The 20,729-nt window shown below is 38.5% G+C and overlaps 2 protein-coding genes across 9 annotated transcripts in view; both read right to left on the minus strand.

Annotated features, from left to right (window-relative positions):
* ppp2r5cb (protein phosphatase 2, regulatory subunit B', gamma b) overlaps positions 1-13,710 on the minus strand; it is a 28,839-nt gene extending 15,129 nt beyond the window's left edge. For 6 of the 8 annotated variants that reach the window (XR_007041790.1, XR_007041788.1, XM_047388008.1 and 3 more), the window contains exons 1-3: positions 13,581-13,710; positions 13,071-13,130; positions 9,100-9,262 (exon numbers count right to left, since the gene is read on the minus strand). Coding sequence is in view for 6 of the 8 variants with exons in the window: in XM_047388008.1 (XP_047243964.1) it covers positions 9,100-9,262; positions 13,071-13,130; positions 13,581-13,607 (250 nt within the window). In the remaining 2 variants the exon portion in view is untranslated. Of the gene's footprint in view, positions 1-577; positions 807-9,099; positions 9,263-13,070; positions 13,131-13,580 lie in introns of those variants that run through there. The other 2 variants (XM_047388010.1, XM_047388009.1) reach the window with 1 other exon arrangement.
* A 1,406-nt stretch (positions 13,711-15,116) lies between these two features.
* On the minus strand, positions 15,117-20,700 carry hsp90aa1.2 (heat shock protein 90, alpha (cytosolic), class A member 1, tandem duplicate 2). The gene is made up of 11 exons (XM_047388352.1): positions 20,543-20,700; positions 19,237-19,386; positions 18,767-19,133; positions 18,551-18,684; positions 18,100-18,429; positions 17,840-18,005; positions 17,558-17,748; positions 17,284-17,431; positions 16,916-17,184; positions 16,490-16,823; positions 15,117-15,545 (listed from the first exon to the last, which is right to left on the minus strand). The coding sequence occupies exons 2-11, from the start codon at positions 19,384-19,386 to the stop codon at positions 15,436-15,438; spliced, it is 2,199 nt and encodes a 732-aa protein (XP_047244308.1). The 5' UTR covers positions 20,543-20,700; the 3' UTR covers positions 15,117-15,435.
* Between the last annotated feature and the right edge of the window lie 29 nt (positions 20,701-20,729).

A 20,729-nucleotide genomic window follows, 5' to 3' on the forward strand; every position in this document is an offset into this window, starting at 1 on the left:
ATGAATAGGCTCAAGTGAAATATTCCCTGATGTCTATCAGTGGGTAAAGACACTTGGGCTGCAGAAGGAATAGTTTCCGTTTTAAATGTTCAGTCCAACACAGTTCCTGTTCCAAACCCTAGATGTGCAGCAAACACACACTTTCAACCCGCGGTGTCAGATTACAGCACATATACAAAATAGTCTACAGTACAGACGGACTCAATCTGAAAACAAGCTTTGACTTCACTTCCTACACGTGACATCAATAGTTAACATGGGGGAGGGGAGAAAGACGCAAAACTATCACTCTTTCATTGAAACGAGCCATTTACCGTCTTGACGAAACCCTTCCTTGTTGGTATACAAACACTATCACCTGCTTCCTCCTCCGACCATGCTCCTGCCAGCAAAAGATACAATCGCACAGACTACAAATACTGTGAGGCGCTTGGTCTATGGCTGAAGTAGAGTTTATTATATAAAATCAAAGTTAGGAACTGCTGTATGCCTACATTTTTGCCAGTCTCCTCTTGAAATACCAAAAAAAAAAAAAAAAAAAAATAGAACACCAAATGAGCAGATTTCCTATTCTCACCTCTAAAATGCATCAGGGCCGTAGGCTGGAAAGGCCCATTAGAGCTTGCTGTGTCCACAACCATCCCAATGGCAGTGCTAGTACATGCCAACATCGGTGAGCTGAGGCAGGAGGCAGAGGAGAACGAGGCAGTCCAGGCTAAGGCGAGGAGCCAGCCTCCATTTTAGCACGAAAGCTGAGCAGAAAATGAAGCTCCCCTGCTGCTGGAGGGAACCAGCTAGTTAGTGATGTCATCTCTCACAGCAGCCCCGTGGTTGGCTGGCTGCACTCACATGGGTGAGTTGTCAGCATAAACAAACACGAGGGAAGGGATTGGCTGGTACACCAAAGGGGAAGGCCTGTTATTGTGATTGGGGAAAGAGCAGCTACATCTGTCAAGAGTTTTAAAGCACAGACTTCAGCCTGTTCAGTGGTTTATGCACAAAAATAGATATAAAGAGCTTGCCATTATCCAAATATTCTACTAAAAAAAAAATCCCAAAAAGGGTTAAATATTAAACTCCAAACTCTTCAGCACATTAAATGCAACATTTTGCCTAATTAACATCAAGAATCAAACAGGACAAGAAGCAAATTTAGTCTAAAATGTTTATCTTGAATCAGGAACCTGTCCTGCTGTTTATCGGGAACCCTCCACATATGCGCCATTCTTTGTGTTTTGCAGTTTTGGTGCATATGTCTGTTTGCTCTTGTGTGATAAATGGCTCATCAGGAACACAGCCTGCGCCCAGGTGTATGTGACTGAGAAACAGGAAGGCAGGAAGTCTCATTTCAAGCAGCACAGGATGTGCATGTACACTTCGCTGCATTCTGTCTCAGCAGCAGCGAGGACAAAACCCTGCACTATAAGGCTGTGCAGGAAAAGGGCAGGTCTAACAATATTGCAGACAGTTTAAACCGACAAAAGCATTCCCGCAAAGAAACTCAAGAGTGACTTAAACAGCAAATCAAGCAACACTTTGATGGCAATGCCTAATGTGTACCACACACACATCACATAAACACATATCCAGGCAATATGCAAAGAAATACATGAAATATGAAAAAGGTGCAGTATATTTAAAAAACTGAATTACAGTTAAATAAGTTTCATTTTTGACTTGAGATCAATAGACCAGTGAAACGGGTTATGTTCGGTATAAAACTAAGCATTTAAACTTTACTTGTGTGTATGTATGGCTTGGTGTGACATTTCTGTCTAAAGACACTGAATTCATTTTATCAACACCATTAACTAATCGCCTTTTTTTAAATAAAAACTAACAGAACAGCAAAGATTTTTCCTATTACTGCAAAAGTAACATAACATATTGACTAATTCTACTAAGTTCACGCATGTTTTTATTACGTACCATGTATTTTCATACATCAGCAAAAACAGAATGAACATCCACTAAGTTTAGCTGGTCTACTTTTTGTTCCTTTTTTCTTTTAAACAGTGTAACCGAAGGAAGACGAGCTAATAATACCTGTTCAGGTTGAGGCTGCAATCAGCTGTTTAACAGACATGCCAAGTGTTACGTGCAGCCATTGGTTCTAAAGCTGAGATTCTCCATAAACAAACATATTTCCAAACATTTAAATTCTTGTAAGCTAGATGGGCCATGCACGATATATCGGCATTAATATGAGTATCGGCCAATGTTCAAAGAGTAAGACATGGCTGATATTAACAACCCATGTTTATTTCTATCTTGTTGCCATTTATCTATTGGCCAGGAGGTACTTGTTTGGACATGTGACGATGAAAGTCACATACCCACATAATGGGATGTTTCACTGAAGCAGAGAAGCAATTTTAGCACTGTGGCCGTTTTTCGGGCCGCTGAAAATGCATACAATATATAGCGCTACATATCGTTAATCGGCCATAGCAATATTAATATCAGATACTGATATTGGCCCAAATGTTCATATCGGTGCATTACTAAAGCAAAAAGGGCAGTAGGCCTACTTTAACAAGTTGAACGACAGTGTGCAGCAACAGGTGGGGGAGTGGCAGCAGTAATGCTAAACTAATTCATTTAGTCTGCTCTTGCTTATGACATGCAGGCACGTTTTTTTCAAAATAAAAACTCTGGTAAAGACCGCAAAAAATTCAATCTTTTTATTCAGAAAGAAATGACATGGGGCAAAAGGTCAGTAACAGTTTTAATGTACTAACATTGTTGCCTCACTTCCACATATGTCTGCAATAGTAAGCTTATATTAAGTAAGCCTGTTAGCTAATCAATCATTCACAGTAAGACTTCTCAGAAATCTTATGCAGAAGTATGAGGAACATGTAATCATATCAATAATTTTGTATTTTGAATATTTGATGCATCAAAGACCTATTACAAAATGTCTGTTTATGCTGTCAACAGCTGACTCTCTAAACGAAAGTAAAGACAGGGTGCATCTCTAGCTTTCAGTCAATATGTAAACCACGACTCAGAAGGCCCAAACAACAGCTAAACGAGAATTATGCCATTACTATTAAGCAAGCACAGATATAAACAATATGAAAACAGGATCCACAGCCTTTATATATGCAGAAATAATATGATTTGTAATTAATGTTAGCGCTTTTAATCAAGCAGATACAACTTAAGAAAAGCTTTAGAATTAGGATCAAATTTTCCAAAAGTAGATTAGTGCTAGTTTGTGTTTTCTGGGTAAAAATGTGCTGTGTTGTTATTACTTCTAAAAAACCACAACTAACAGCAAGTTGCACCTCTTATGTGGGTTTGAACTTCTGCTTTAGAGGGCCAGGTGGTGGATGGGTTGGGTAAAGAGGTGACGTGAAATTTAGAAACAAATTCTGATAGGTCCTGGATATTTCGCCAACACTCATTTCATTACAAAATGCTAAATATGTAAACATGACACACAGGTTTGTAAACAAAAATTCTGACATTTGAAAGTTTTATTTGTAAACAAATTGCCTAAATGGAAAATATCTGCATCATAGCCTAAATTAGTCACAGAGTCCAAATCTCAGTGCAGCTGGATCTAAAACTAATAGTTTTAACTGTAATGAGGCCAAGTCTTATTCAGAAGGCTCTTTTATGTCATTCTGTTCCCTGGTCATGGTGCAACAAGACAACTAAAGTCAATACTGAACGCATCCATCCAAACGCATGTCTGACACTGGCATTGGCCAGGCTGGAGTTTTCTGCTGTTTGTTTCAAAAGCTAAAAATAGCACAGAGTGAATTAATGAGAAATCATGAGGCTGCTCACCATGAGACCAACGGTTTCCTTGCTTGTGTTATAACAGAAATATACATTTATAACAGTCGGAGGATCCCAAAATAACACGAGAGGCTCTTTTACAGGTCTGCTGATCTTCAATGTCACGATCTTCTTGATGTGCTTAAGGCTCTCATCTATTTCGAGAAATAGACCAATCAACACAGCTGCGAACAGGGGTTCTTTTAAACAGTCGCTGAACTTCATGTTCCCCTGAAGCGGTTCCACAATGACCCAAGCGCAGCTTTATTTAGATCCCAGATTTATTCACAATTATCTGATGATACACAGCAGCAGACTCAAATTGAGAGTACTAACCTCAAATTAACAGATTAATGTTTCAATCAGGTTATCTGCAGCAATACTAGAGATGGAATGTTCTGTGTCAAAATGTTGTAAATGCTAAAGATGGCCTCTTGACCCAGTAGAAGGTTTCTCTTTCATCTACTCACCCCTTTCCTGTCCTATAATCATTGACAAACACTTTCGGCTTGAAAGCAACTTAAAGTTCTAAGCTGCACTAAATTTACTTGCACCACAACGTCTAGTGGACACGTTTGATCGGCTTTCACTGCCCTGGATGTGCATGCTTGATGTTTACATTTAATGACTGAGATACTAAATCTGTCTAAATCTAAAAAGTGTGGTGGGGACATTATTATGAATCAGAAGAAAGGAAAGAGGCAGAAAAATGAGGTTTAATCGTAATGAATGTCATCTCAATATTTAAATGGTTTCCTGATATTGTCCAGCCATTGTCTACATTAACTTGAGATAAGGCAAACTCCTTCAAAATGTCAAAAATGTTTAATTTTCTCATCACCCATCATCTTAGTTGACTTTTTCTGTAGGGAGAACAGGTATTGGATACACTGCTGATTTTGCAGGGTTTCCCACTTGCAAAGCATGTAGAAAGTCTTTCATTTTTAATCATAGCTGACGGAATCTAACACAAAAATATAGAAAATCACATTGTGTGATTTTTAAGTAATTAATTAGCATTTTATTGCATGACATGAACTCATTATCTGTATAAAAGACACCTGTCCTCACACTCAAACAAACTCCAACCTCTCCATAATGATTAAGACCACACAGCTGATGGGCTACAGGAAAACAGCCAAGCAGCTTGTTGAGAAGCCAACAACTGTTGACACAATTATAAGGAAATGGAAGAAATTCAAGATGACGGTCAATCTCCCTCGTTCTGGGACTCCATCCAAGATCTCACCTCGTGGGGCATTGATGATCATGAGGAAGGTGAGTGATCAGCCCAGAACTACACGGCAGGACCTAGTCAATGACCTGAAGAGAGCTCAGACCACAGTCTCAAAGAACCATGGAAATCCTGAAGCACAAACAAGGTCCCCCTGCTCAAGCCAGCACATGTCCAGGCCCGCCTGAAGTTTGCCAGAAGCATCTCAAGTTCCTGGAGTGGTCTAGCCAGTCGCCAGACCTGAACCCAATCAAATATCTTTGGTCGCAGCTGAAAGTCCCTATTGCCCAGTGACAGCCGCAAAACCTGAAGGATCTGGAAAAGATCTGTATGGAAGAGTGGTCCAGAATCCCTGCTGCAGTGTCTGCAAACCTGGTCAAGAACTACAGGAAATGTCTGATATCTGTAATTGCAAACAAAGGTTTTTGTAGCAAATATTAACTTTTGTTTTTCTGATGTATCAAATACTTATGTCATGCAATAAAATGAAAATTAATTACTTAAATATCACACAATGTTATTTTCTGGATTCTTCTTTTAGATTCCATCGCTCACTGTTGAAGAGTAGCTATGATAAAAATTAAAGACTTCTATATGCTTTGCAAGTGGGAAAATCTGCAAAATCAGCAGTGTATTAAATACTTGTTCTCCCCATTGTATATAAACACCTTAATTATTGGGACTTTATCTATGAAATAATTTCACTACATTAATACAAAACAGGTTAGGTTAATTGGTCACTCTAAATTGCCCTTAGGTTTATGAATGAGTGTGTGTGGTTGTTTGTGTGTTGCCCTGCGATGGACTGGCGATCTGTCCAGGGTGTATCCTGCCTCTCACCCATAGACTGCTGGAGATAGACACCAGCTCCCCCGCAACCCACTATGGAATAAGCGGTAGAAAATGACTGACTGACTAATACAAAACAATGTTATGCATTACTAATGCCATAAAAATAAGATTATCCAAGCAACTGTATTTAATTTTCTTTTCGCCATCGGAAAACATACAGACCAATCAAATTCAAAGGTTTATAGTATTAAGTGTACATATTTAGTATTATTATTGTTTTTATTTTTTACACCATCATTTATTCATTGAGCTTTTGCAAGTTTTTGCATTTACTTTAGAAATTTGACGGATTCAGTCTTTAAAAAACATGGCCACCTAAAAACTTGGCACCACTTGGTGCCGTTTTTTGTGACTCCAACAGGAAAAGACTAATGTAAGGACAACAAATATAAAGATGTGGTAGCATATCAGTGATGTGAAATAAAAAACTAACATATGTAACCTTCTACGCCAGCAGGTGGCACCAAACCCTTTTAGACAGACTATGTATGTGGTGAAACGCCAGCCTGACAGGGGGAAAAATTTTTATGTGTTTCTTTCAATAAACACCAATATAACAGAAGTTTGATTTACTTGGAGTTATATTGTGTTGTTTAAGTGTTCCCTTTATTTTTTTGAGCAGTGTATATTTATAAAATAAATTTGATATAATTATTAACTTGACCGTCTAAGGGGGGCGGAGGTGGCACTTTTGCCTCCAGTTCTTACAAGCAAACAAAAAACTTATTTTAATTATAAAACTGTCTTAAAAAAAATGTACACAGATTATTTTAAAGCAATTGAAATCCTTAAAAAAACACACACAGAAGATGGGGTTGTGTATGCACAGTTTCTGGGTGAATGCATGGGAAAAGGTTGCTTTTGGCCATCCGTGTGGCCCTGCAGGACAGGGCTGTGGACACGCGTTTCCATCACAAGGTGGTGAACATGTCTGGAATGAAAACAGGCCAAGCAAACACCCTGTTTAGACAGGAGCAACAGATAACATCAACTGGGCCACTCTGGGATAATGTTTTGCAGAATGTTATCAAAGCTAACACTGAGGTGTGGGACGTACGCAGGTTTATCAGAAATTAAGTTACGCTCATTGGTTTCTTGGCACAACACCGATGTAACAGCTCAACAAAGACAAATACAGATTTCTTCTTACTGACTGATTCAACTGGCCTGTGTATCCGTTAGGCTTAGATCTTTCCAGAAGACTGAAAGGAGACCAAATTGTGCAGAACTACCCGTGTTGAAGTTGTTCAGCAAGTAGCGTAACAACCTTATCTCTGAGTCAAGTCTTTCCAATAGATCAACACCAAGAAAAATTCCTCTTTAAAGATATCTAAACCTTCTTTACGTACACTTAGAGCCAAGAAGAATAAAGTCTATCTTAAAAAGACGGCTTTACTTCAGTGTGGGACATTAAAGAGTGGCTGCAAAACCAATCTGAAAAGCTCCCTCTCTTTAAGCAAGAGGAACATAAATTTCCAAAACAGTACAGTAAGCCTTCAAACCCGTCACACACACTCAGCAATGAACATGCCTGGACTAGAAACACCCGAATAATTTAGAAAATATCTGTCTTTGAGATAACATGTATAATTATTTCCAACCACTCGGAGTCTGCATAATAAATCTTCTCTTCTAGGTTGGAACTTTGTTTTAAACATATATGAAGACATTTTTAATGCGACATTCAGGATTTTCCTGGCCGATATGGATATTGTTTTTTTCTTTTTCTGGGGGTTTGAGGTCTAAACTGCCGATTCCCTTTTTGTCCGATTTCAAGTGTCACACCTAAAAGAAAAGAAATATATATATACTGCAAGTTCTTTGAAAGAGGTAACACTACTGAAGCAAACAGAAAATCGAAGAATTTCAAAATTATACCCAGTTGCTGCTTAAAAAAGCATGGGTCCCAAAAGCTGGATGGGATTCAATATGAAAAATGCACCAAAGTACACGCTTTTACAGTTCATGAGTCTATTGAGAGGAAATTGTTGGAATTCTAAGTTTTGATGTAATGAGGGAATAGCAGGACAAAAATACCCGATGTTCCAAAATATGCCCTGCCAATCACCAATCAATAGCAAATCATCTATATTCAATTTCTAGGTCAAATGATTGGGGAATTTGTCATTTTTAATATCAAACAGAGCATTTGACTGTTGACCTTTTTCTTTTTTATATTAATATCGAAGAACATTTTTAGATCTGAAACAATCCAAACTAGATTCAAATAAGAATCGAAGTCTTGACATTATTTTCAGTTTTTATCAACAGCAGTGATGGCATTATATAATTCTTTATTACTAAAAAAAGATTATTAATTATCACAAGAACTAGTCCCCCTGTGATAATATTTAAGCAATTCTATTTTTATGATTTTTGCCGGGATAACCGAATTTGTTAGTGTTTGAGCCATTGTTCTCCCATCAATAAATGTTGTAATGAATAAAATACTGTGATGAATATTTAAATACTTATTATTTTATGACTTCTATCATCGCACAAATATTTACAGGATGGTAGCTCTATCCATCTGTTTGCTTTTGATTATTTCTAAAGCACTGCTAAAGACCAGGGACAGAACTGGTTTGTATATTCATGCATTCATTAAGCAGAAATATGCCCAGAGGCTTTATGGCAATGTCCTCTGCTTATTGTTCCAGCTGATGGTAAGCTGACCGAAGCTAACATCTCAATATATAACTACACAGTTCAGAGGAATAAGATACAAGGAATCTTAAAGTTGGAAAACATCTCCTCCCCTATCATCTGCAACACTGTAAAACACAGCGAACATGGAATTAAAGCTTTATCTCTGGATTACTACTAAATATAGACACTTGGGTTAAATCCAACACACAATCCATGCCATGTATGCCCTCTGTTTCCATGTATTGCATAACACCAAGTCCAGCTTAGTATTAAAATGCGGATGAGGAAGCATCATGGGATGTCCATTGACAATGGGAGAGGGTACAGAGTGAGTAAACAAAAATAAGGCTGAATGTATGCTTGTTAGTGAGGCCTTTGCAGGGATTACATGAATGTTATATACTGTATGTTTAAAACAAAGACAAAAAAGACGAAAAGAAGCATATCTTCTTATTGCCTGCACTCATTTTGGACTCCTCCGAACCCCATATACATTTTTTTTTTAAGAATTAAAACAGCCGAAGGTGGTTGAGACTTTGTGATAAAGCAGAGATGGGTTCACAGTTAAATACCTTTGAAAGCGGGGAGTTTCTGCAGCTCTCTGCTGTTGCTCAGACTGAAGCGAGAGGAGCTTTGCCTCTTATCCTTTTTGACAGGTGTCTGGGAACCTAGCTGCTTCCCCTTTAGCAGCTGAGTGGTGGGGGGAACACTGTTGCTAGTCTTCCTGTTGGAGCTCTGCAGAAACAGGAGAAAAACCCAACGTTACCCACACAGGACAATGCAACGACATGCTAAACAGAGGTGGACAGAGTGGGGGAGAAGAACACAAGAACTAGGAATTAGGAATGTCTTGCATGCAGCTACGTGCCACGTCTTGCATTTCATTATAACCAGTATGTCGCCTCCTACTCAACAGGAAGTTGTTCAGCAACTGATAAACCACAATTTACCCTATGTATAGACACCAATATCGAAAGCATATTTTAGGTAAAAAATGCTCCAACGGGGGAAAAGTGCTCAGCTGATAAACTTGGCACTGAAATATGTAAGGCTTGGTCTGATCCAAATGTTGGATCACCTGAATGGAAAGCATTTCACTCAGCTGGTCCCGTCTGCCTGCTGGGAACCGTTCAACAACACGCTCCTGATGGCGCAGATAAGCCTTCATCTGATGCAGCTGTGGACCTACCCGTCTGTCGTCTGCGTCACAGGGAATTTATCACATTCATTTAAGACCCGGCTAAAACTGGCTGTGCAATAACAGGAGCTTAGACTGTGCCCCTTATATTAATACAATGCGTCAAGTTGTTTGGAAAAACAAAAACGTAAATGTTTGTGAGAAATAAACTACTATATTTTTCTGTGACCATTAGCTAAACTGTTGGTGAACGTAATGGAATGCATTTGTTATTTGTTTGTAAACAGGAAATGTTATTTTTCTAAAAGGAAATATAACTACAGAAAATTGCAAACCAAACTGTGCTTGTGCTCACTGAACACACTCGGATCATTTCACAAATTTCAGCTTGCACAACTCTGAAATGCAGGCGACTTTTTCTTTTTAGATGCAACTATATGTGAGAGTCAAAGCTTATGTTACTGGAATAATTTTATACTATGTCTATCAAGGGCCAAAAGAGACATAATACAATAAATGACTAAATAAATGCATGCATTTTATGAAAATTTCAGTTTATTAAAAAAATAGTCAAAAGCATATATAATTGTATACTTAATAAATCGGCACCTTTATAGTTAATATTTATGATAGTTATTGAACAAATGTATTTATTGGAACGCTGCACTTTTGGACCTTGATGTACCTGTTACAGAGGGGTAAAATAATAGCTTTTTGGGACAAGTAGCCCCTAAACAACATTATTAAGGCCCAAACATTTTGCTTATGATAAACATTTACAAACACCCAAGACACCGGTGGGTGATATAAAAATATTAGATTGTGAATGATTAGAAAGCGACTGCCAGCTGCAAAAGCAGAGAGATCGTGGGATCATCTGGGAGGTATGGTACATTCTACACATTGTAGTTCTGTGTGCCTGCTCAGACTAATGAATTTTATTGCTTTTTTTTTTTTATCAAATTAACTTATGTAGGAAGGAAAAAATCCTTATTGATTTTTAATGATGTAACATGAGCAAGGTATTTTATCAGTATAGTTGGTATTACTACTTAAAAATAAAAATAACATCTTCGGTTACCTTGCTATTAAAAACTCTGACACTCTTCAAGATGTGTCGCTGCAGACGTCAACAGAAGGCAGTGAAATTACAGCAGAAATATGTCTACTTTGGACTTTATAACTGTGCTAGGAAGTCTTATTGAAGATGTTTTGTCCTCGCTACAAGGAGTGGGAAACTAAAACAACCGTCCTCTCTAAATAAGCCAACATTTAGCTGGATGTTTTGGCTCTTCAGAATTGTCTGCTTTGTCTGCATAACTTGTTATTGGTTTGTCATATCTATTGGATCACAAGCTTTATAGTGCGTATTTTTGGCATATAATAATGATAATAATAACCTCACTTCACTGCACATAAATCCACAGACATCTGAATGCTGTTTGCATTGTGTGTTCAAGCTGCAGGCTGTAACTTCTCCCTGACAGGTTGGTAACATAGAAGACATTCGGAGTGTGTCAATCACAGTGATAAAACACTGATAAATATTACAACTACTCATACCACTACTGCTCATTTTAAGATTTATGCTGAAGATAAACTTTAACTCTGAAAAATGTGCAAACATTAATCATCAGCTATTATATGGGCATATACTTTATGCCCATATAATAAATTCCAATTGTGCTCAACACAAACTGGTAAAACTATACAAACTAATTAGAATCTGTTTTAAAATGTGATATATCGATTTATTTAAAACTGTGATTTTACAGTAAAAAAGAAACAGGGAATAGGCCCACCCCTAACTTAATCCCCAACATTAGAAACAATTCCTCATGTTTCTTAACACAAATTTGGGGTTTTCTGAAGAAGAAAAAAATGCACCGAACACGTATCTATTCAGTGGCAAGATAAAGGTCCGAACGCATTTAACTGCGTAATGCCTTTAACGGCACCATGCACCATATCGCATTCAAACAGCAATAATATCCAGGTGCAGCTAACTGTATGTCAATGACCAACCTTTCAGCAGCTAGCTAAACATTAATAGCCCGTTATATTTAGCATTTGAAGCTACAATTCCTACAACTGGTGAAACAAAACAGTCTACTATAGATGTGCTACTGAGACCAGCTGAAACAATTCGAGTAATTAGAATACAAACACCCACTATAAAAAATATTTCTTATAAATGCTTTAACTCTCCTGACTACCCACTGTTTATACATAGAGCACTTACTATGCTCAATAAGGCATCACTAAGTGCTTTACCCATTCTAAAAACTGGGAGCAATGACCAAGCAAGCAAAATGAAATGAAATACATAAATTGACGAGGGAAAAACAGAAATGTGTTCTTAGTATCATATGGATTCGAAGGACTTGGGGAAATGCAGCTATGTTAATCATTTTATTTCAATTAAACAAAAATTCCACATGTCATTCAAACAGGCCTAAAAGCTAATTGACCACAGCAATAAAACCTAATAAATACATATACTCAATAAAACATTAAAATACATATAAAGTCAAACTAAAGTGGAGAAAAACCTCAATTTAAATTTTGTTGATATACAGCTTATTTAAAAACAAAGATTAGGAACACATTAGGTATTATCAACTCTATAATATAAAATACTAAAAGCTAATTTTGAATACTTACAGTTAGCTGTATATCTTAGGTTTGCTATTAAAAATATCCTTATGCCACATTGCTTGTTTACTAGGTTGAAACAATTTCTCAAACTGTACAGTTTGAGAAAAATAATTTGAGAAAGAAAGTCAATTAGATCATGTAAAATACATTGTTTAAACTTTACAATAGATCACAAAGTAAATATATCCTAACAAGTTAACATTCTACATTTTAATTTGATGCAGACATTTACTAATGCTATATATTCCATACGCTCCCCCTTTCTAAAAAAACAAAAAAAAACAAAAACAAAACATCTATTTAAAAAAGGGGGGAAACTGGTTTCTAATCTTGTCATTTAAAATGAACACCTTTCAGAGATGCGAAAGCAAAGTTGCTATGTTGTGAAACTGTGGTGCTTTTGCTCAGGGTCTTCATACCAGCTCACGGGTTGTTTCAGGATTCAAATATAACTGTTTCAACACCTCTTGATAAGAATAAACCTTTACACCCAATCTTGGTCTAAATCAGATTCAGTATTACTACGTGGACAAACTTCCACACCATAATTAAAAAGGTAACAACACTTTCAGTTTCATTCATAGTTCTCTACTGCGTTTAGAGACTTGAACGCTGTCAACTGATACCTTTTATCACGTATATATTATTTTGAATCTTCAGTAGCTTCACACATTGGCTAGAAAACCCTATGATCCATTTTCAGAGGGATTTGAACAAGCAAAGAGGGTGAAGAGTGCTCTAATTTACCTCATGCTCGATATTCTCCTGTCCTCCACCCTTCCCCACTTTGCTAGGCTTCGGAGATTCCTGTGGGAGAAAGATTGAACTGACTTCAACTCGTTTTTGGCGAATAATGTGAAACATTAGAGAGCAGAAAACAAGGCTGCCCACCCAGCCACACACTAATGTTTAAGTCCGTGGTTAGTTAGCTATCGTTACTTTCATATCATTTTCGTCCACGCGAGACAAAACAGCCTGCAATTTACGCATAAATAGCATAAATGAAACAAAATAAACGCATTAGTAAAGACGCAGAAAATCACGTTTTTAGAACAAAGCAACACGACAGAGTGCTAGTATGTTGGCAAGAATAGCGGCTAGCTAGTAATGACTAATGCTTGGCTAAGATGATGGGACGTTGCTCTATTAACTAAATCTCCAAATCGCGCCCAGTTTGTTTCTAAGACACAAACATACACTTTATGTAGACTTTTTTTCCCCCTACGGACACAACCTGTAACCAGTTCCCAAACTCACCTTATCTTTTTTGGGTTTATTCGGCATTGTACAAGCGTAGCCGCCCTTGCTCCCCTCTCGGATACACTACAACCAAAACCTTGACAACTCTCCGGGCACTACGCTGCGAGGCGGTTCAGCCTGTACTCACGCACTGATTGGCTGTTGATTATCAGCTGACTCCGCGCCTCTTGTAGCCAGCTTGTGGGAGCCCCCTGCCGGTGTCAGGAGGTATATTACAGGACATAAAATAGCAGGCGAGCAAACCCTCCAGACTTTTTATCTCACATTTTTAACTCATCAGAGGGAGAGAATTTTCTTGTTTAATCTGAGTTAACTTGAGCAGAAAACAGCCAAAGCCATTTCAAAAGCATCTCCTGATTCTTTGCATTTACATTGTCCGTTTTTTAAAAGATTTTTTCAGAAGAAAACTAATTTTGACACCACAAAACACCTTTAACATCTTTCTCCCAATTTCTCTTGAATTTTAATTTTTCTGTATTTTTTGTTACTTAAATTTGAACAATCCCATATGTTTGTACTTAATTTAGTTTATCAATTTGCAATCCTCTTCACATGTTCTAGATTTAAAAAGCAAAAGGAATCAAATTCGTGTTTAAAGTCAAATTTAGACATTTAGTTTTTAAGATTTTTTGATTAATACATAAAATATTTAGTTTCAGGTCTTAAAATTAGGTAAACCCAACCACGGTTGATACAACTTCTATGTGTCAACATTATATTTAAGTACCTGTCCTAGTTTCCAGAAAAATACATGGGAACAGAAAAAAGGAAGTAGCAGACAGATGCAACTAATCAAATTCACTTTATTATCATTGATTATCACTAAGCCTCAGCGCCTCTATAAATGTTCTCAGTGAATCACTTGTTAATCCAGGAAGACGAAAACAAATCGGAAATATCCTTTAAGACGGGACATCCCACTGCATAATGCCTGACCCAGATCAAAGTGAAAAGGTATCCAACTGGCTAGATCTTAGACTTTAACACTAGAAAACAGAACAAGGATAGATGTTATTTGAAAAGATTTTCCATGATGTACACTGACATTTTGAGTAAACGCCTCAGTTAAAAGCCTTATCCCCAAAGTGTTATCCCATCCAGAGGTGGAGAGGTTGGGCTTTTAAACTACGCTTTACCTTAACACTGATTTTAACTGTGCAGAGTTTGAGCGTCACACTGATCTCCTGCATAGCTGGGCTAAATGTTTGACTACAATTCAACCCTAAGCTTTCCATAAAACATGGTAGCAAGCTATTTAGGCTGATCATGAAGTTTCCCCCAGTACTCTTAACATTTTAGGATTATTTCTAAATCCACTTATTGTTTTGTTCGAATTTTTCTTTTTTTTTAATGATTTTGACACCTGAAGTGTCAAACCTATGTGCTGCAATATCTCAAGGTTTACCTTTTAATATAGTCAGTTTTATTTGTATTTTTATGAAACTATACTTTTAGCACTGGATGTTGATTAGTAGCTCATCTGTGTTACCGGACGAAGCTTCGCGATTTTGGTTGATGCAAAATGAACCAAACTTTTCACTTGTTCAACTTTTATTTATGTGCCCAACTGTTCCAAATAACAGTATCAACGTAGAGATAATTACAGTGAAAGAACAAACTGTGGAATGTCAATAAATATAAAACAAATGCAGTGCAAAAACTTGAGGTACAAAAACCTGACAATTTAACAACTGGAAAATAAAGTCCAATATTGGAAATGATCTGCGCTTAAAGTGACCAGCGGGAAAATAAACAATGGATAACAGGAGACATTCTGAGCTCATTTACAACATTTAGCATTGAACTGTACAACAAACTATTTTTTAACACTAGTTGGAGAGAGGAAAAGAGCTTAGTCCACTTCTTCCATTCTGGATGCGTCATCATCGCCTTCAAGAGGAGGAATTTCTTCTGTGGGAGCAGAGGTGGTGTCATCTGATGGCATGTCATCCTCATCAATACCTGAAGGAGGAACAGCAAAGATGTGTTAGTCTAGCTAATAACCTACTGCGATCTATCCACTGACTACCATGTGGTGTAATAATTTTATCTACCGTATTTTCCGCACTATAAGGCGCACCGGATTATAAGGCGCATAGAATAGAAGCTACTGCAGTCAAACGTTTGACTGGGGTTGCGTTATGCATCCACTAGATGGAGCTGTGCTAAAGAGAATGTCAACAAAACAGTCAGATAAGTCAGTCAGTCAAACTTTATTAATACACTACAAACCAGCGTTCTAATAACTCCATTCACTCTCATGGTAAGGTCTCCTCTACATAGAAATCTATTGAATAGAGCCAACCGCACGTTAGGAATGCATTGGAGTCTATGAAGTTGAAGTTGAAATCAAACGTTAGTTAAAACGTGAAAGGGAACTTTTCCCTGATTCAGTAAACACGTAAAAGAAAGTTTGATGCACTAAATCAAACGTTAGTACATTCACAATATAGTAGCGTTAACTGTTGAATTCTCTCGCTGCTGCTCTATTCCCATGTTCGACTGCGTAGCTGACAGCCTTGAGTTTGAACTCAGCATCGTAAGCGTGTCTCTTGAAAGGTGCAATTTTGGAGTCGTTATACAAACACAAGTGGTGTTGGACTAGGAGGAAGCACAGTACAGGTGTTTACCGCTATTACTTCGGCGACGCCCCTGACTACGGTAGCCGTAATGCTGCAAGCGGTGCGGCTTTGTAGTTTACCAGTCGTACTGAAACATTTTGACAGAGCGCCGTGTACAACCAGTATGGATCAACCAATTAACCAATTGATCCATATATAAGGCGCTCCGGATTACAAGGCGCACTGTCATTTTTTGAGAAAATTAAAAGGTTTTTAAGTGCGCCTTATAGTGCGGAAAATACGGTAATCAAAAAGCAGGTACGTTAAATATTTAATGATGCTTACCAAGACCAAGCTTGATCATTCTGTAGATGCGGTTGGCGTGAGTTTGAGGGTCCTCCAGTGTGAATCCTGAGGACAGAAGGGCAGTCTCGAACAGAAGGATGACCAGGTCCTTAACGGACTTGTCATTTTTGTCAGCCTCTGCCTTCTGCCGCAGAGTCTCCATGATGGGATGGTCAGGATTGATCTCGAGGTGCTTCTTGGCAGCCATGTATCCCATGGTTGAGTTGTCCCTCAGTGCCTGAGCTTTCATGATCCTCTCCATGTTGGCCGTCCAGCCGTAGGTACTGGTGACAATGCAGCAGGGTGAAGAAACTAGGCGGTTGGAGACTGTGACCTTTTCAGAGATGCGAGAATATTGTTAAGTTCTTAATTATATACATAAACCAAACAATAATTTAAGTTTTGTTTTGGCATCTTAGTTCTCACCTTCTCCACCTTCTTCTCCAAGATATCCTTCATGATCTTGCAGAGGTTCTCAAACTGAGCCTTCTTCTCCTCCTGCTTCTTCTTCTCTTCCTCATCCTCCGGCAGCTCCAGGCCCTCCTTTGTTACTGAAACCAAGTTCTTTCCCTCAAACTCCTTCAGCTGCTGGACACAATACTCATCAATCGGCTCAATCATGTAGATGACTTCCAAGCCAGCTTTGCGAAGACGCTCCACAAAGGCAGAGTTGGCAACTTGGTCCTTAGTTTCTCCTGCAAGACACAACAAAGTTCATAAACTTGCAAGAAAAATCAATATTTAATGAGTTTATTTCTCATCTATGGACATTTCAAGATTCAAAAGGTCCTAACCTGTAATATAGTAGATGTGCTTCTGGTTGTCCTTCATTCGTGTGACGTAGTCTTTGAGTGAAACCATCTCGTCTCCAGAGGCTGAAGTGTAATATCGCAGCAACTCTGATAGCTTCTTTCTATTCTGGGAGTCCTCATGGATACCAAGCTGCAGGAAAACAGTCAAACTGTCAGCATCAGGCATTTAAAGACATCCCAGACTTCCAGTAAAGATATTTGCTAAGATCTTTCATGAAAGGGTCATTAAAGGTTTATCTCAGAAGAATGAACCTACCTTAATGTTCTTGGAGAACTGCTCATAGAACTTCTTGTGGTTGTCCTTCTCTTCAGACAGTTCAGTAAACAGCTCCAGGCACTTCTTGACCAGGTTCTTGCGGATCACCTTCAGGATCTTGCTCTGCTGCAGCATCTCTCTGGAGATGTTCAGGGGCAGATCCTCAGAGTCCACCACACCTCTAATGAAATCTAATCAGGAAGAAAACTTTGTCCTTATATCTGCATTATTCCAGCTACTTTTAAAGTTTCCAAGGCCTTTAATGGAAAAGATCATACTTACTGAGATACTCTGGAATGAGCTCATCACAGTTGTCCATGATGAACACCCTGCGCACATAAAGCTTGATGTTGTTCTTCTTCTTTTTGTTTTCAAACAGGTCGAAGGGGGCACGACGAGGCACAAAGAGCAGAGCACGGAATTCCAGCTGGCCCTCAACTGAGAAGTGCTGTGTGGGGTGAAAGGTTTCAAGTTATTTAGGTGAAGATTTAACAGACCCAAATCTGGGAATGAAGATTTGTAACAATAAAAGTGAGGCCAACCTTGACTGCTAGGTGGTCCTCCCAGTCGTTGGTGAGGCTCTTGTAAAACTCTCCGTACTCCTCGTTGGTGATGTCATCTGGGTTGCGGGTCCAGAGGGGTTTTGTCTTGTTCAGCTCCTCCTGGTCGATGTACTTCTCCTTAATCTTCTTCTTCTTTTTCTTTTTGTCTGAAGATTTGTCATGGTCATCATCCTCATCTGATCCAACATCTTCAATCTCAGGTTTGTCCTCGTCATTCTCCTCCTCTTTCTCCTTGTCCTTTTCTTTCTCCTCCTCCTCCTCCTCCTCAGCCTCATCGTCACTCACCTCCTTGTCTCGCTCCTTCTCCACCTGGCAAGTGGCATAATAAATTATAATTGAGTCCTTTCGTATGAAAGCATTATAGCAGTAGCATGCAAGTTATAGTCTGTATGGAAACTTAACATAAATGTTCAATATTGTGAATACTTACAAAGAGTGTGATAGGGTAGCCGATGAACTGCGAGTGCTTCTTCACAATCTCTTTGACTCTTCTTTCCTCAAAATATTCTGACTGGTCTTCCTTCAGGTGCAGGATCACTTTGGTTCCGCGGCCCAGTGGTTCAGCTGCACAGCGAAAATACAAGTCAGTTCATGTTGCCCTTAAGCCACAAAATAACCATCTATGCTTAATGTTGAAGTTACTTACAGTTGTCGAGCCTAACTGTGAATGAGCCTCCAGCTGAGGATTCCCAGGCATACTGCTCGTCATCATTATGCTTGGTGATCACGGTGACCTTCTCAGCTACTAAGTACGCAGAGTAGAAACCGACACCAAACTGACCGATCATGGAGATATCAGCTCCAGCCTGCAGAGCCTCCATGAAAGCCTTGGTGCCGGACTTTGCAATAGTGCCCAGGTTATTGATAAGGTCGGCCTTGGTCATGCCGATGCCCGTGTCGATCAGGGTCAAGGTCCGCTCTTCTTTGTTGGGACTGATTTCAATTTTCAGTTCTTTGCCAGAATCAAGCTTGGAGGGGTCAGTAAGACTTTCATAGCGGATTTTGTCCAGGGCCTATTGAAGGGTTGACAAAAGTTAGTGATGCCATTTCTTAAGGGACAGATGATATTACATACATTTTTTTTTTTTTGCATATGGAAATTTAAGATGAACTTACATCAGAGGAGTTGGAGATGAGCTCTCTAAGAAAGATCTCTTTGTTGGAATAGAAAGTGTTAATAATCAGGGACATCAACTGAGCAATTTCAGCCTGGAATGCAAAGGTCTCTGCCTCCTCCTCCATGGGTTGGTCATGTAGCTCAGGCATCTAGATAAAAGGTGACAAGTATTGATTTTAAGAAGAGTTATGCAAAATCCAGTTTAAATGCTGATTTTTGATGTAAACATTTTCATATTAAATGAAAAAATGAAGAGAAAGACTTTAAGATAAAGTGTTGTTTTGATATAAACAATGGTATTGCTTGTAGAGATGGCTGGTCTGACAGATTGTCCAGTTCATCCCTGCAACTCAATCTAAATCAACCTGCTTCTACTCTACAAGCCCATTCTCCGTACATATTCTTCTTTAACCCTTATGTGGTGTTCGTATTGTTTTCACTCAGCCAATGTTTCTAGGTCTGGTGGACCCGTTGCATTTTGTGATTTTTAATGCCTCACAATCAAACAAATAAAATCATGATATGAGTGGAAACAAATTTACATTAATTGTATCATTTTTCTTTCAGTAAATAATGAAAATGGGTCCCACAGACCCGAACACCACACAAGGGTTAATAAGAAAATGTAAATGTGTGAATAACTTGGATAACTTTACAAAATAACAATTCGAGTCCTCTAATATATAATTCCTGTCCATGATGTAGAATGAATCGACAGGAGCGCATGGCTTGCCTATTCCACGAAGAAAACCGGCGCCCCCTGCTGGATTCATGGCAGAAACGCAGCGTTCTAGAAGCTACTAAGGATGCGAGAAGCATCGAAAAGCACCTCCTACTAATCAGTGAGGAGATTCAATGGATGACATCCCGAAGCTTAACTGTAAATCTCAGTGTTTAAAATATGGAACTCACAACACTGGCAAAGAAAAAAAAACAAAAAAAGCCTGGAAATAAATGTATTTAAGTAAAACACAAGTGCACAGCGAATCCATCGTGTCAGGAGGTTGCACAGTTTAGAATGCGCCATTCACTATTTAGCGATTCATTCTTTTTGCAAATCTCGATTTTACACGTTGTGGATGTAAAGCGTTACATTTATTTCAGCTTTTGGCAATAATACCTCACTTATATGCCTTGACATAATTCCTGCAGCTTCCATTCAGTACACCGTGTAAGCTTTGACAATAACATTATTACGCTTCAGTTAAATTAACAGATTAACCGTTAATCCATTGAGTTTGTGTAGTTCAATGAATAAAACATAAAGGGAAAGTAAGAGTATGAATGAAGATTTTAGCCATTTACCTTGTGTGCGTTGAAAGCTCCGGTATTAGAGGTGTCCTAGTCGCTCCCGTTCGCTGCTAACGTTACTGGCAACGTCTGTCTGAGCTGTGTATCTTTCCGGTTTTTGTACCCTCTTAGACCGTTCGAGAAAATCCCGACTGACAGCTTCCAGAACCGTCTGTAATTCTCTGAGAAGGTTGAACCTGAT

The sequence above is a fragment of the Girardinichthys multiradiatus genome, chromosome 15 (genome assembly GCF_021462225.1).
Source record: "Girardinichthys multiradiatus isolate DD_20200921_A chromosome 15, DD_fGirMul_XY1, whole genome shotgun sequence".
Lineage (NCBI taxonomy): Eukaryota > Metazoa > Chordata > Actinopteri > Cyprinodontiformes > Goodeidae > Girardinichthys > Girardinichthys multiradiatus.

Bases quoted from the DNA above. Each gene is read 5' to 3' on its own strand.
- hsp90aa1.2 (XM_047388352.1), bottom strand. From the start codon at position 19,386: ATGCCTGAGCTACATGACCAACCCATGGAGGAGGAGGCAGAGACCTTT. The intron at 18,430-18,550 runs GTAAGTATTCAC...GCCACTTGCCAG, and splicing joins GCTACCCTATCACACTCTTT to GTGGAGAAGGAGCGAGACAA. The intron at 18,006-18,099 runs GTTGGCCTCACT...CACCCCACACAG, and splicing joins AGGACCACCTAGCAGTCAAG to CACTTCTCAGTTGAGGGCCA.